A 15,268-nucleotide genomic window follows, 5' to 3' on the forward strand; every position below is an offset into this window, starting at 1 on the left:
TGCAGTAATGGAAGGGCAGTGCATTATAATGGCTCCAGTCTGCTACAGTGGAAGAGCGTTAGGCTCGACGTGTCTCTAATTCCTGGTGGGTTAGCTTTTTTGTTTTGCATTTATATTCAGCAAAAGAGATTCCTCAACATAGTGGAATCTCTACAGCTGGAGTTGGGAATGTTTGATTTCCACACGTGTTGCATTTTCCAACCAAACCAGGTGATGTGGCTGGAATAGGTTGGGAGCGTTCAGAAGGTACGCCTCCACCCCCTGGCCAGGCCCCAAAAGGACGGGTCTACTTCACCTATTGTGGCCAAAGGCTTAACCCTGTCCTTGAAGAGGTGGCGGGTGGAATGTGGCCCTTGGTTCACATTCAAAAAAAGGTATGCTAATATCATCCAATGGCACAATTTTCCTGTATTAGTCAGAAGAAAAAAAGAATGACCTCTGTTGTAGAATTCCAAGATTCGGGCCAACTTCGGGAACCGTCCTTTTGCATATGCGGAAGGCCAAGCACACAGGAATGCTGCTGACTTGTGCATAGATCTTGCAGAAGAAATAAGTGCAAATTTTGAAGCGCTGCCCTTTGCCATGGCCTCAGACAGCGATAACGATGCAGGTGCAAGCGTTACATCAGACTCCGGCTCCCATGGACCCCCCTGTCGGATTGCTGCAGTAGCGGTCCCTCAGCAACGTATATACATATAAATATGTTTCCCCAATTACTCCATCTGAGTTTATGACATCCGACTGGCAACATAAAAGTGTTTTTTGTCTTTTTTAGAATACAACAGCGACTTGTCCTGCCATTACAAGGTGGAGCTGAGCTATGAGAACTTGGTCACTTCTGGACCCGATACCCACCCTCCGCCTATTGCAGATGACGAGAGTGACGATGAGGATGATGACGATGTTCCCAGGGTGAGTGGGCTCCTTGTCGTTTCGTGATCGTGTCACCGTTTTCTCCTCCATATTTCATCATTACATTTCAATCTCAGGAGGACCACTATGCCTTGCTGGTAAAGGCATGGGAAACCAAAGTGTTCCCCACGATTCGAAGGAGGTTCCGTAATGAAGCGGAGAGGAAATCTGGTCTGGACCAAATCAAAGGAGCCTTGCAGCTGGGTAAAAAGAAAACATATATGAAGTCAAAGACGTATAGAAATTCCCTGAAAGTGGAACATCCTCTCATCAAGACACATCTGTGTTCAAATAACAACAGGCATGGTTGATATTGCAAGACAGACCGTGGAGTTCTTGTATGAGGAGAATGGCGGCATTCCTCGAGACCTATACCTCCCCACCATAGAAGATATCAAAGATGAGGCCAACAAATTCACTATTGATAAAGTTCGCAAAGGTACTTTTTAACCGTACATGAAGCATTCATTCAGTCCAAACGCATTATTAATACTTTGTGTCATTCTCATGTATTTTCGCTTTCTTCCTACAGGCTTAACTGTAGTTATCCGCTGTCCTGATAGCAATAATACCAACAGCACTACAGGCGGAACAGCACTGCCCAAGTTTGCCATTCGGGGCATGTTGAAAACTTTTGGTTTGCATGGAGTAGTGTTGGACGTCGACTCTGTAAGGGCAATTCCTAACGTTTCGCTTCTTTGTGGCAAAACTGGGTCAAATTTAAATTTGGTGTCTTTTCCCCAGTTGAATGAACTGGTACAGGTGGAAACATACCTTCGCAGTGAGGGCGTGCTAGTGAGGTACTGGTACCCTATCGAAATTTTGGAGCGCCCTCCTGCTGGATCTCGAAGAACTGCATCCAATGGTTTAGTCTCACTCGACAGTAGCAACATTCAGATTCACAGGTATCTTTTGCCCCTCTTGCAGCTTTCTGCTAGCACCCTACCTTTTTAATCAATGATTTATTTTCCAATGATTATCTTAGAGAGCTACTTCGCTGTGAGAGTGCTCTTGCTCGATTATACTGCCGAATGGCTCTATTGAACATCTACGCCCCCAAAAATCCCCACACGTTCACACGTCTCTTCCACATACCTGCAATCCGAGACATCACCTTGGAGCACCTGCAACTTCTGTCTAACCAGCTGCTGGCTCCCCCTCTTCCCGGTAAGTGATAAAATATTGTAGAAGTGCACCTTTTTCTGTGTGATCCATTCTATGTACATTCGCCTATTTTTTTTCTAGATGGCACTATTAGTTCTGGTTCCATCCTCCTGGCCCAATCAGTGCTTCACAACCTCCAGGATCAAAGCTGTTCTCCGACAGATTTATTCTATCAGGGAAATGCTCAACCCATCCGGGAGTGGCTGACTGTGGCCATCACTCGTGCCTTGCATCAAGGAGAGGAAAGTTTACTTGAGCTAACTAAACAGATCTGCTGTTTCCTACAGGTTTGCTTTGCCCGTCACTGATTCATTGAACCTGTGTAAATGCAGGCTAAGGTGAAATGATATGTGTTTTGATGGTTTTTTTTTAGCAAGCACCAGAACAGTTTACATCGGAGGAGTTCCCTGTAACGGAGTCGAAAGTGAGCATGGACGTCAGCTTTCCAGGAGCTGCATTTGTGATTGTATCATGTAAAGAGAGCCAACTTGGCTGCCGCAAAGAGTGAGTAAACGGACCCCTTTTTTTTTTCTTTCTTCCCCCAAGTCACTTCATTATGCTCTGCTCAAATGTGAAACTTTACTTTTTCCCTATTAGCTCTAGTCTGTACAAGGCTCCATGGGCAAGAGTGATGCTTTATGGTCTGGGTCACAAAGTGCGTCGAAATGGACAGCTTAATTTGATGGAGGCTGTCTGCTATCCTTTGGATGCCTCACCCGCCAACACAGGCCTTACTCCTCCTCCCACAACTAACCAATACCCCTCTGTCATTATCCCAACTGATAAAGTACACATTAAACTGGGTATGTATTCATTCAATTATGCCTTGAAGCGGGTATTTATGAAGAAATAGAAGTGAAGAATTCATCATCAGATGCCGATTTTGTATGGATTCCAGGTGTGTCGCCTCCTCCTGGGGCTGTATTGGTGCTACATTCCCTGCCTCTGGAGTTTCCTCTGGCCATGGCCTTTGCTGAGCAGCTGTTGACATGGAAGCTGGGAGAGAATAACGAGCGATCTGAAGACGAGCTGGACACAGTGCCGTCTTCTGTGCTGCTGCAAGTGGTAGAACTGCTTGGTAGGTGCAACATTTGAACATTTAATGGGATTCTATGCTTATACATGTTATATTGGCTTATTAAAGCACCTCGACAAAAACTGTAACAAAAAGTACAGATAACACCGGGCAGCACAATTTTTGTTCCAGATACGTGTTTTTAACAAATTGTCGGTTGCGAAAACCAGAAGTTAATCATTTTTTTTATTTGAGTTGTTTAAGTTAATGACATGAAAACAGTAAATGGGTAAACTGTAGCGAAAAAGAAACTGATATCAGTTTCAGATTCCAGATTTTTTTTTAAAGGTTGTTTCCCACTGTAAAGGATAGACATAATTGTATCCTGTATTCCCAAGGAGGTTTGAGTTTAAATACATGGACGATATTTCAATATTGTCAGTGCTGACTTGTTTTTGCTCATAATAGGCGGTTTACTCTGGACCACTGATTTGGCTCCCTCCATCAAAGAACTCAGCTTTCACTTGCTGGCTGAACTCCTGCGGAAGATTCACCACTTGGAGAGGCGAAAAAGTCCCTCTGGCTTGTCCAGCTCCATGGCGCTGTTACTCAACCCCTGCCTCGCCGTACTCATGGCTCTGCAGACTGAACTCCGGAAGCTTTACGATCGAGAAACCCAGAGATGGACTGCGGGAGGAGCCGGGGCTGGGGAATCTTCATCCGGGTGTGTTGCTTTGGCACTGGCGGCGGAGCAAAGTCGCTTCTCCACCTACTTTCATGCCCTGATGGAGGTCTGTCTAGCCGTGACAGAGGTGACTCTTCCTCTGAATGTTGGAGGTTCCACAGTTGGGACCCTGACTTCCACCAGTGCTCCCAACCTCAGCGATTCTTCCTCATCGTCATCATCTTCCCCTGGCCAGACGCCACAAAGCCCAAGCCTGCTATCAAAACGTAAGAAGGTGAAGATGAAGCGTGAGAGAGCGGCGGCCGCAGTGGCCGCCGTGGTCTTCGGTAAAAGGGGAAGCGGCGGCCGTCTTTCGGAGAGTGATAGCGCGCTCTTGAACATGGCGAGTAGTAAACCCGAAGACATGTTGTGGTTCCATCGCTGCCTAACTCTTTTGATGATTCTTCGACATCTGGCCAATAAAGACCCCCAGGGGTTGAGTGTGACAAGCGATGCGGTGACAGACGCTTGCCAGGCTCTGGTGGGTCCCACAGCCCACAGCCGCCTCTTGGTGCTTTCGGGTATCCCCACACACCTCGAAGAGGCCGTGGTTCGAAATGCCATCCGCAGGGCTTGCAACGCACACGGAGGGCTTTTCAAAGACGAAGTCTACATCCCCCTGCAGGAAGAGGACCCCAAGAAAAGCAAAACAGGGGCCAGGGTACCAAGCCCTCAGGGGGATAAAGTGAACACCGAATCCGAGCGCCCCTTCCCGCACAGCGGCGGTCCTGAGAGTCCCGACAGCTCCAGCAGCGTGACTCCAGCTATGAGCGTGAGCGCGTCCGCTTCCACCAGCCAAACTTCCATCTGCAGCTCCTCACAGGCAGTCTCTCGCACCGCTAGTGAACTTTCCGTCGATCAGGAACAATTACCTGTCCCGGCTGTCCACCCTGCCGCTGCGGCGGCGGCTGGAAACTACCCCCAGCAGGGCTCCCATGAACCCCAGACTGTTTCTAGTCAAGAGAGCCTAGATACTTCTCTCTGTAGCACAGGAAGCCTAGGGAGTCTCGGCAGCTTTGGGGAGCCCGTGGACACTGCGGAGACGGCGTCCGTGTCAGATGGAGGCTCAATGCACACAGTCACCTCGCAGGAAAGCAATGCGGTCACAGCGAGGCCGATCAAAGGTTACGCCGTCATCGAGGTGAGTCCTACCTCATTTTGTTTCTATTGGATATATCTTTTTAATGCCTACTTGTGTGCACTTTAAGATGAAGCTTTACATCTCATTGTACTCTGCTATTGTACTATACTGACAATAAAGGCATTCAATAAATATCTTTGGAGTTTACACAGGCCATTTCAAAATTGAAAGACATTTGACATCTTTTAACAGGTGCGTTCTCGAGCCAAAGTGGAGAAAATTCGTGCTAGCCTCTTTAACAGCAGTGACCTCATTGGCTTGTCCAGCCTGGAAGGTGAAGAAGAGCTAATGGAGTTGACTAATGAGGAGATCCTCACAGCCTCCAGTGTCAACCAAAGTCTGTTTGACACTCAGGGCAGTTCTGCTCTTGAGGACTATTTTCTGGACAAGTCAATCAGAGGTTTGTTTATGACTAGCAATCCTTCTGCTCTGCCACGTTATTTTCTCCTAATATTTACATTAAACAAACATTTTCCAAGGTGACAAGCTTGTTCCTGGAGCACGAGACGTTCTCATTGATATTTTTAAGAGTTGTGTGCACTCGGAACAAATGCTCAGCCTCACACCTGCCAAGCCAGTGAAAGTGTCTGATATTTACCTCAGCAAAGAGCAGATCAACTCTCAGACCCCTGGAAACCTGCTACATACTTTCTTTACTAATGTACGGCCTCCTAAGAAAGTGCTTGAAGATCAACTTACTCAGGTAAATCACCGGACAATCTTCAAAAACTACGCTATGACACCTACTTTTTTGAATAGTTCATTATAGTTAACAGATTGTTTTTTTAAATGCAGATTCTAAGAAAATATGGCATCCCCAAACCTAATAAGAACAAATACAGCAAGGCAGGTAAAGAACAGCACCAAGGTAAGGTAGTAAGCACCAAGAGGGCAATCACCAAACCTCCCACTAAGGAAAAGTCTGTTCTCAATAGTGTAAGGTAAGGAGTACATATATTTCATTTTCATGGGTGCATTTGGGTGTTTTCATATTTTTTAAAAATTTGACAATATTTTTTTTTTTACGCATCTCTGCTAGGACTGCGCTCAGTGAGAAAAAGACGGTCCTTAAACCCAAATCTCCAGAAAAGTCCAGAGCTGATGAGAAAGATGTGGACAAGTCTCCTGCTAAAAAGCTTGAAGGTTTGTCCCTAATTGCAAAGCAATTTTAAAAAAGTTCCCCGCCAATTCTCTCAATTAGACATTAAACAGTTTTTCTTTTGTAAATATAACATATAGATCACAAATAGCTGGGTATTTCACAATTTTTTTTCTATCGTTGGGCCTATCATCCACACGCAAACCCACTTTTGGAGCATAAACAACGAAGGTTTTTAAAAACTCCGACCAGCGCGAATATTTGCGAATACTGGTAATTTAAAAAGCCGTGCTATGTGTACACATGGGTTTAGTTGCCTGTTTGTTTCTTTAGTCTCAGAGGAGAAGTTCCTGACGCTGGAAGGCTTCCATAGGTTTGCAATTGACCGAGCCAAGCAGGACATCCGCAGTGTCTGGAGGGCAATTCTGGCATGTGGCTACGACCTTCACTTTGAAAGGTGAGACTGGGAATGCAAGACCTTTCTAACACCTTCCAGTCTGATGTAATCTTGGCTTCCGAGAACACACTATGCATGCGCTACTATAAATATATTTCTACACATACTGTATTTTTATATATGCCTGTATTACTGTAATGCAAGAAAATTCTTCTTTGAAAGTTTGATAAAGCTGCTTTTGTAGACAACGCAACCCATCCTTTTAGTCAATCATCTTGATCTTTGTCAGGTGCACCTGTATAGACATGCGCCATGCTCAGAAGACTTGCAGGAAGTGGACTTTGGAAATGGACGTGGCATTGGTTCAATACATCAACAGGCTGTGTCGTCACCTTGCAATCACGCCGGCAAGACTGCATCCCCACGAAGTGTACTTGGATTCCAGGGATTGTGTCGATCCACGTGTGGCCTGCCTGCTTAGTTAGTAACACACTTCAACATCTGTTTCTTTCCCCAGGTATTTCATCTGTAGCTGATGCCAGTCAATAAGCCATTCTAACAAAGTTTTGTGTCTTTTGAAGATCTGTCTGTCGAGAGCTTGCGTTTGCGTTTTGCTCTGCTTCAGTCCCTCAATAACACCCTGGAGAGTTTCTTCCTGCCACTAGTGGAGTTAAGACAGACATGCACTTATCAGAACAGTATTGCAGCCTTATTATGCGAGGCCAAAGGTACGTTGGGACCTTGTTGTTTTTTTCTCCTCTGAAGTTTAGGGTCCGTACGAGCAGTTGAAATTCCTTTTTTCCCCACAAACCTCCCACTTTTTAATCCTCACAGGGCTGATTTACTATGACACTAAGGTTACAGTAATGAATAGAATACTGAATGCCACAGTGCAACGGACTGCAGACCATGCAGCTCCAGAGATTACGTTGGATCCTCTTGAGATTGTTGGAGGTAGAAATCATTTCATGTTTTTGAACAGGTCCCAATTGTATGCATCTGTCCTTTTTGTTGAACTGCTTCCACCTTAAAATACGTCCTCTTTATGTACTGCAGGTGAGATAAGATCATCAGAGAACACATACTTCTGCCAGGCCGCACGTCAGCTAGCGTGCATGCCCTCGTCACAGCTTTGTGTGAAATTAGCCAGCGGAGGGGACCCAACCTATGCTTTCAACATCCGCTTCACGGGGGAAGAAGTTCACGGCACAAGTTAGATATTCTACTTTTTTATCTGCCCTGAACATTGTTTCCATGCTTCCAGTTTGCAGCACTTAGGTTTGTTTCTCACCAGGCGGTTCCTTCAGGCACTTCCTTTGGCAAGTGTGCAAAGAGTTGCAGAGTTCAGCCCTTTCTCTGCTGCTTCCTTGTCCTAGTGCTGCAGCCAACCGTAACAAGGTAAACCCTGTGTGTTTTCTTCAACTCTTTGGCTACCATTGTCGGTGATAGAGGTCCAATCCAATTTGGAATGGGAGGCCTTGTTAATGGCATTAAATGAGTTCAAAATGAAAACATTTTATTTCCTAGCTTATGTGCGTGTGGTGCATTGCATTCCGTAAACAGGACTATTTGAGTCATATGTGATACTCATCATTAATATTAGGATATCATGTTTTTTCTTTTGCATGCTTAGGGGAAGTTCATATTGACACCATGCCCTATCAGCTATGCGGAGGAGCAGTTGTTGCACTTCTTTGGTCAGCTACTTGGAATCGCCATACGTGCAGATGTGCCGCTTCCTTTGGACCTGCTGAGCTCATTTTGGAAAGGCCTAGTTGGTGAAGCCCTTGACCCAGAGCAAGACCTCCAGGAAGCAGATATGCTTACCTACAACTATGTCAAGAAATTTGAAAGTGTAATCTATCTGCACTCTCTATTGTTTCCCCAAATATCCTCTCCCCAATTTAATGGCTGGCCACAATTCACACTCCCTTAACTGTTTTTGTAGGTTAATGACGAAGCGGAGCTGGAGGCACTGTGTGCGGAGATTTCCTCCCAACACCATTCAGGTGAGAGCCCTGATTCCCCCGGCAGGACCTGCTGTTCTTTTACCTACATCACCATGACGGGGGAGGAGGCTGAGCTTTGTCGGGGAGGACGGAACCTCACTGTCAGGTGACTGTCGACGGCAGACGTTTTTCAAGTGGTAACTTAACACTTTAACTCGCCGTACTACTTTTTATTCTTGCATTTTTAGTTGGGAGAACAAGGACGTGTACGCGCGAGCTGTACAAAGCCTTCGTTTGAGGGAACTGGAGAATCCGGAGTGCATGACGGCGGTGCGTGCAGGGCTGGCCTCAATAATTCCTCTCCAGCTACTCACCATGCTCAGCCCACTGGAGATGGAACTTCGGACCTGCGGCTTGCCCTACATTAACCTAGAGTTCCTCAAGGTTTACCACCCTTTCTAATCCATATGGTTCAAATATATTTGGGGATTCTTTAGGAAATCTCCCCTTTTTTCCTCCTTGTTAGGCTCACACAATGTATCAAGTTGGTCTAATGGAAACGGACCAACATATTGAGTTCTTCTGGAGCGCTCTAGAGATGTTCACTCAGGAGGAGCTATGTAAGTTCATCAAGTTTGCCTGCAACCAGGAACGCATCCCCTTCACTTGTCCCTGCAAGGATGGAGGACCTGACACCGCCCATGTCCCTCCATACCCTATGAAGATTGCACCTCCCGATGGAGCGGCAGGTATGTGTTATCATTATTGTTCTGGTTTTGCAGGAGGAAGGCTTGACGTTCTTATTAATGCTGTAGTATCTCCACGTCTTGTGAGCTTCAACCTTTTTTTGCGGGAATAGGAAAAAACATGCACCATCAAGAAACTTATTTAAGTAATGGGTTTGATTTGCTTGATGTGAAACAATGTGGATAGTTACGAATCTCACACTTGCCTAAGTGCTATTATTTGTCATAGAGAGATATACATTTATTTAATGAGCAAATAAATAAATTGTGGTGGCATGAGTGGTTAGCGTGTCAGCCTCATGGCTCTGGGGTCCTGGGTTCAAATCCAGGTTATGTCCACCTGTGTGGAGTTTGTATGTTCTTCCCGGGCCTGGGTGGGTTTCCTCCGGGCACTCTGGTTTCCTCCCACATTCCAAAAACATGCATGGTAGGGTAATTGGACACTCTAAATTACCCCTAGGTATGTGTGAGTGTGCATGGTTGTCCATCTTCTTGTGCCCTGTGATTGGCTGTCCCCCACCTCTGCCGTGGAGTCAGCTGGCATAGGCTCCAGCACTCCCCGTGTTCCTAATGAGGATAAATTAGTTAGGAAAATGAGATGAGATAAATAAATTTATGCTTTCCGGTGGCACACCTGATGATACATATTGAAGCCCTGGTTTTAACTGGTTTATTTCATACTTAACAATCTGGCAGTAATAGCGTAGCATCTCTTTTTCCTTTGTGACAGGTCAGCCAGACGCTCGTTACATCCGCGTGGAGACCTGTATGTTCATGGTCAAACTCCCACAGTACACCTCTTTGGATGTGATGCTGGAGAAACTACGTTACGCCATCCATTACCGCGAGGACCCTCTTAGTGGCTAAGACTTCGCCCCCCTCCCCCTTTGTTTTGTTTTTTTTACACCCTAAGCTACCTGGCACCCTTCATCCCTCCTGCCTCAGAGATTTTACTCCGATCGTCACTTTGTTTTTTGGTTTATTTTAGTAGTTTTCCCAACGCTTTGCATGTTGACCCTTGACTTGCTTACTTTTGACTCAGCTTGTGAGGATATCAAAGACTCTCATCACAAGTGACTCCTACGCATATGTGAGTATCTGTTCTGGTTGCACTGAGTAGTGAAACAACTGTTGCACTGGTTATTGATTGCTCCCCCTAATTGTTTTTTTGTGGAGTGGAGTGCTAAAAAAATGTGAAAAAGTGCAAACGCTTCCAAACTACAACAGCATTACTCAGCTGACTCCTGTGTTCTCCAATGATAAGATGTGAAAAAATGCCTTTCCACTAAAAATGCGTCAACACACATTTATTGTAGCTGGTGTGTTTATGTGACAACTTCCTTCAAGTCTTGAGCGCAGACTATTACGTAGTTTCCTGACGACTAAAAATAACAGAACAAAAGTATGTCTATACAACCTGAACCGGTCTTTGTAAGATTCTGCAGTTGCGATCGGAATCCTAGAATCATTTTCTCATTGATTTGGTATCGTAGTGGTCCTGTAGACGCTGCTATTAGTGAGGCCCGCAAGTTGCTATGGTGATGTAAAGTTGTGAGTGTGGAGGGAGACCATGTTGTCGTGAGTTCTCCCTCCCATATGTGTGCTTTCGCTACTGAATGTGAACAAAAAAAAGAAAAAAATCCCACTCCCTGTCCCCAACATACACAATCTACACTCATTCGTGGGGCGCCGATTAGGAGAAGGGGCAGTAAGTTCTCTTCAGTTCTGCCTTGTAGTTGTTTTCTTTAATGGAAGAACAATATCTTATTTTACTTTTTTTTTTTTTTAATACTCATAACTAAATGTTCGTGTAAAAATATTGGAGAACAAATGTAAATATATTATGTTTGAGTCCTGTTTTTAATGATTGCTATTTCACCTTAAGTTTTGCTTTGCACTACTCTTCCAAAAAAAAAGGCCAAACTAGTGATGTCTGTTAGATATCCAGTTTGTTGTGGTCTTTATTTTATTGTTTTGAGGGGGTCAATCACTTGTGACATGCTCAGACGGATTCATTTTCTACTGCTCATGGTGCAACATGTTTTCTTGTGTGAGTAAAACCATTTTGACCTGATCCAAGCAAATAACACAACCGAATTGAAATGTTACACATTGCGTCTTGGACATTGCCGAGACTTTACATTTGATTCTGTTCTTTTGGGAGCCTAATTTAACGCTGCTGTCGAGGACGCCCTTGCTTCTATTTCCTCCATGGGGGGGGTCATTAGATGGGTGACACAAAGGACTTCTTCTTAAGAATGAGGCGTTGCGGTAAATATCTGCTGTACATTTACTTGATATTTATTACAATTATTTATGTTTGCATTAACTTAACTTTTATTGTCTTACCTCTGCACATTGGAAAACTCAACAACGTAAAATGGATTATACATACAAATGTAAAGAATCGGATGATGGCATTTGAGATTTCTGTGTCACAATAAAGACATCATGTACAAACACTGATTTTTCTGTCAACCTTGAAGTTCCACTGCAGTTCGATTTTGTCCCCCTTAACAATGGCTTTATATATTCGACATGTTGCGTGAATAGGCCCCCCACCCCCATGTGCTATGCTTTTTATGTAAGGTCCCTTGACTGACTACTATTACATCACTAAAACTTGTGAACCAGACACCTTAGCGAAACCCAGAGCTGGGCCAAACCAGTTTAAGCTAGATCGCATTCACGCGCCCAGCAATTCTATGACTTCCTGTACTCAAACGTATAAAATTTCTTTGCATTCTTGCTTCTCTTTCCATTCCACAGCCAAGTCATCCCTGGAGAGGTTGTTTTGAAATGCATCATGTTATGGAAGTATTTTGACATGTTGATTGAACCAATATAAAAGAAGCAGCTTTAGTTCCTGGCCAATAAAAAGTTGGAAAATGGGCCACATTCCCAACGCATTAGCCTACTCACAACACTTGGAATTTACTGCAAGTGTTAAATTGTGATCTGTCATGCCTCATGCTACTGACCCACAAATGGCACGCAATGCACACATACCTATGAATGGCACTGAAGTATTTATCAGCTGTGTCGTGAGATTTGAATATGTAACGCGGGTTCTGTACACGGGTACAACATGTACTGCTTCCTCTTCTGGTAACTCGCATATATACTTTATTGTGTGGGATTTGTTTGAAGTATTCTCACTCGATAGCTGCTAAAAATAGCTCTATTCTTTTAGGGGGGATAAAAAGTTAATATTTTAAACAAACTCTGAAATGTTATGTAAATAATTAATACTATAATTATTTAGGTTAACCTCTTAAACAGTTTTTTTTATATAATACATCTTTTGATTAGAAACAAATATCTAATATATATATATTTTTTAATCATATTGCTCATCTCTGACATGAATAATTCACACCAAAACGTTTTTGAGTGGTAGTTACTAAAATTAAGCTTCTTTTTATCAATGTTATGTTGGCACTTATTTTTTTTCTTTGCATGTGAATATATTTTCAAAATCCCTTTCAAATTCAATTATAAAAAGGAAGGCTGAAACATTCACAAGTACAATTTATTCACTCAAAACAGTCAAAGTACAAAACGGGGAGAATCTAAACTATTTCTTTCTTCATGAATATCAATTTAAATACAACATATTCCTGCTATGTAGTGCTACATTATTAAATCCCTCTACTCAGTATATCACAGTCTGGAATGAATTAGTTGAAGGAGCACATGGAAAAATAGAACAAGTTTTGAGAGCAGATCACTACCATTGACAGAAAGAATTAAACAAGCCATTTTTCAAAAGCAAGCTAGAGAATACCAAGTTGTTTTTTCAACCTGTGGAGCTCCTGCATACTGATGTTGTTCCCCCCACACACAACTAGGACCACGGGCCCCATCTGCTTCTCCAGTTTGCCCTCATCCCTCAGCCTTTTGATGACATCACTGTACACGGCAGCGAGCGCAGCGCCACAGGCTGGTTCCACCAGAATCTTCTCATCATCTGTGCGTAGAGGAACCCCACATGAGATGATACAGCATGTATTTGCAGTCTGTTTTTTTCCCAGTGGTTGGTACTCACCAACAAAGCGCTCCACAGCCTTTACAGCCTCCTGGTCAGTGACTACTTCTGAAAAGACGGTGTGCTCCTGCACCAGTTTAAGAGTCTGTGCGGAAACCCTGGTGAGGCCTAATGTTGTGGCCACACTGCAGATGGAAAGGAAAAACACGCTTGACTTTGATCAGAAATGCCAAGTCATGCATTAAGTTGAGAAAGCATACGTTACGTTATTAGCGTACCTGGTGATAGCAGGTAAAGTGACTAGCTGCCCTGCCTTAATGGTTACATTGAGGCTGTGAGCCCCTATGGTTTCCATGGCAACAATGGGCACGTCATCCCAGCCGGCTCGCCGCAGACCCTCCACCACCCCGTTCAGAAGGCCGCCACCTCCCACCGACAGCACGATAGCCCCAGGTTTCTCCTTCATGTCTTGCTCCAGTTCTTGCACCAGAGATGTGTGGCCTTCCCTGCAACAAAGCCCAACCTACACGTCACCCCCCGCAGTAGACACTACGCGAACATTAACGCTGCATTCGTCAAACATAAATAAACATCTCGTCCTGTGTGAGCCTTTTCTAGTGATACAGAGAAGCACTGCTTTGTCCACCTTAACTGAGCCAATGTTTTCTCAATTTACTCTGAAATGGATTTATTTTCTGTGAAATTGCATTTTTTTAAACCTTACTGTCACTTTAGAGTAGTCGTAGTATATAATGTTTGTTTATGCTAACATACTTCTTGTTATTCATGAATTTAAATGATATATGTTGTGATTTTATTTCCATTAGGACGACTAATTGAAAATTGGATTATGACTTCTTGAGAAGAAATAATTTCCCTTCTGGCCTTTTCTCTAAAAAGGATTCATTCAGTTTGAAATTCTTTAATCCTGCTCAGAATTAAAAAATAAATAAATCACAGGCGCACTGAATCTGAGGTCAAACAATCTTTTGAAAAAATTCTGAAATATTGATGTTCTCTCCTTATGATAGGCAGCATATGATCACACATACTTTAGAACTATTTTCCTTTTAGCCAGAAGAGGAAAAAATATATTTTATGGCTTATTAAAATAGTTTCTTCGACTCACCAGATAAGGGGGTCATCAAAGGGAGAAATGAATATCCATCCTGGGTTGTTCGCCACAAGCTGCTGTCCATACTCGATGCTTTCGTTAAGGGCCTACATAAGGGCGAGTCTCATCTTATTGTCATTCTTCCGATGGTCAAAAGTTCCCATGTTTATCTAACCTTGCCATGGATGACCACGGTGGCCCCTTCCTCCCGTAGACGGTCCACCGTTGGGTTTGGGGTGACGCTGGGCACCACGATGGTTGCGGGTATACCCAGCTGGCGGGCTGAATAGGCCGCAGCCATGCCTGCATTTCCTCCTGTTGGAATAATTTAGGAGGAAAAAATTCAACCTGGCTTCAGAGGAAGAAGAACGAACCCTGATTGGAAAGGCGCTCACCTGAACAGCAGACAAACCTCTGGCATCCTCGCTCAGCCCACTGCAGATTCAAAATAAGTCTTTTCAGCTTGCATACACTTGAGTTTGCCCACTCAGATTAAATAGAAACATTGAAATGTACTTACTGTTTTGCATAGGTGTCCAATGCCCCTGATCTTAAAGGATCCCGTAGGCTGGGATGAATCCAATTTGAGGTAGACGGACGTTTGGGCCACTTTTGTCAGGGCAAGGCTCTCCCTGACCGGGGTGGACACGTGAAGAGGCTGTAGGGTCTTCATATCTCTGCGGAGCACATCCATGTTAACCCCACCCCACTAAAACTAATTTAAAAAATCTTCAACTTACCACAAGCAAAATGCCAAGTTCAATATTGATATTTATGATCTAATCTGCTGCTGGTCAGCGACAGTTCATATATACCTGCAAGTGGTGTGGGCTCGGCAAAGGAGGCCCACTTGAGAACCAATCAGTATTCGGCTTTCTCCTCCCAAAAGCACGGACCCCCCCTGCCCCCCAGGAACCTCTAGGATTGCCATTCAAATGAAGGTGTGCACTGTGTTCTTAATTGTAAAACAGGAAAAACAAGACAACCCAGGTAGTTGGTGTTTATACTGTATTCTTATT

The 15,268-nt window shown here is 44.1% G+C and overlaps 2 protein-coding genes across 2 annotated transcripts in view; one reads left to right on the plus strand and one right to left on the minus strand.

Moving 5' to 3' along the window:
* The window catches only part of hectd4 (HECT domain E3 ubiquitin protein ligase 4), a 28,783-nt gene extending 17,170 nt beyond the window's left edge, over window positions 1-11,613 (plus strand). The window contains exons 48-76 of the mRNA XM_077600163.1: window positions 6-85; window positions 211-374; window positions 448-685; window positions 776-912; window positions 990-1,116; window positions 1,214-1,351; window positions 1,445-1,581; window positions 1,657-1,817; window positions 1,898-2,079; window positions 2,158-2,363; window positions 2,450-2,580; window positions 2,674-2,879; window positions 2,975-3,154; window positions 3,560-4,956; window positions 5,149-5,356; window positions 5,436-5,659; window positions 5,752-5,897; window positions 5,996-6,099; window positions 6,389-6,512; window positions 6,742-6,932; window positions 7,034-7,180; window positions 7,287-7,406; window positions 7,509-7,664; window positions 7,747-7,850; window positions 8,086-8,307; window positions 8,401-8,567; window positions 8,650-8,845; window positions 8,928-9,150; window positions 9,878-11,613. Of these exons, the coding sequence (XP_077456289.1) occupies window positions 6-85; window positions 211-374; window positions 448-685; window positions 776-912; window positions 990-1,116; window positions 1,214-1,351; window positions 1,445-1,581; window positions 1,657-1,817; window positions 1,898-2,079; window positions 2,158-2,363; window positions 2,450-2,580; window positions 2,674-2,879; window positions 2,975-3,154; window positions 3,560-4,956; window positions 5,149-5,356; window positions 5,436-5,659; window positions 5,752-5,897; window positions 5,996-6,099; window positions 6,389-6,512; window positions 6,742-6,932; window positions 7,034-7,180; window positions 7,287-7,406; window positions 7,509-7,664; window positions 7,747-7,850; window positions 8,086-8,307; window positions 8,401-8,567; window positions 8,650-8,845; window positions 8,928-9,150; window positions 9,878-10,014 (5,953 nt within the window). The 3' untranslated portion in view covers window positions 10,015-11,613. The remainder of the gene's footprint in view (window positions 1-5; window positions 86-210; window positions 375-447; window positions 686-775; window positions 913-989; window positions 1,117-1,213; window positions 1,352-1,444; window positions 1,582-1,656; window positions 1,818-1,897; window positions 2,080-2,157; window positions 2,364-2,449; window positions 2,581-2,673; window positions 2,880-2,974; window positions 3,155-3,559; window positions 4,957-5,148; window positions 5,357-5,435; window positions 5,660-5,751; window positions 5,898-5,995; window positions 6,100-6,388; window positions 6,513-6,741; window positions 6,933-7,033; window positions 7,181-7,286; window positions 7,407-7,508; window positions 7,665-7,746; window positions 7,851-8,085; window positions 8,308-8,400; window positions 8,568-8,649; window positions 8,846-8,927; window positions 9,151-9,877) is intronic.
* A 1,190-nt stretch (window positions 11,614-12,803) lies between these two features.
* Window positions 12,804-14,922, minus strand: LOC144074644 (L-serine dehydratase/L-threonine deaminase-like). The gene is made up of 7 exons (XM_077601177.1): window positions 14,770-14,922; window positions 14,645-14,684; window positions 14,425-14,564; window positions 14,265-14,356; window positions 13,414-13,641; window positions 13,196-13,320; window positions 12,804-13,117 (listed from the first exon to the last, which is right to left on the minus strand). Exons 1-7 carry the CDS (start codon window positions 14,920-14,922, stop codon window positions 12,924-12,926), a joined length of 972 nt encoding a protein of 323 aa, XP_077457303.1. The 3' UTR covers window positions 12,804-12,923.
* Between the last annotated feature and the right edge of the window lie 346 nt (window positions 14,923-15,268).

This window comes from Stigmatopora argus, chromosome 5 (assembly GCF_051989625.1).
Source record: "Stigmatopora argus isolate UIUO_Sarg chromosome 5, RoL_Sarg_1.0, whole genome shotgun sequence".
Classification (NCBI taxonomy): Eukaryota; Metazoa; Chordata; class Actinopteri; order Syngnathiformes; family Syngnathidae; genus Stigmatopora; species Stigmatopora argus.

Coding starts and splice junctions, on each gene's coding strand:
- LOC144074644 (XM_077601177.1), bottom strand. CDS start 14,922: ATGAAGACCCTACAGCCTCTTCACGTGTCCACCCCGGTCAGGGAGAGC. Junction 13,642..14,264: donor TTTGATGACCCCCTTATCTG/GTGAGTCGAAGA, acceptor GCTTTGTTGCAG/GGAAGGCCACACATCTCTGG. Junction 13,118..13,195: donor GGCTGTGGAGCGCTTTGTTG/GTGAGTACCAAC, acceptor CTCTACGCACAG/ATGATGAGAAGATTCTGGTG.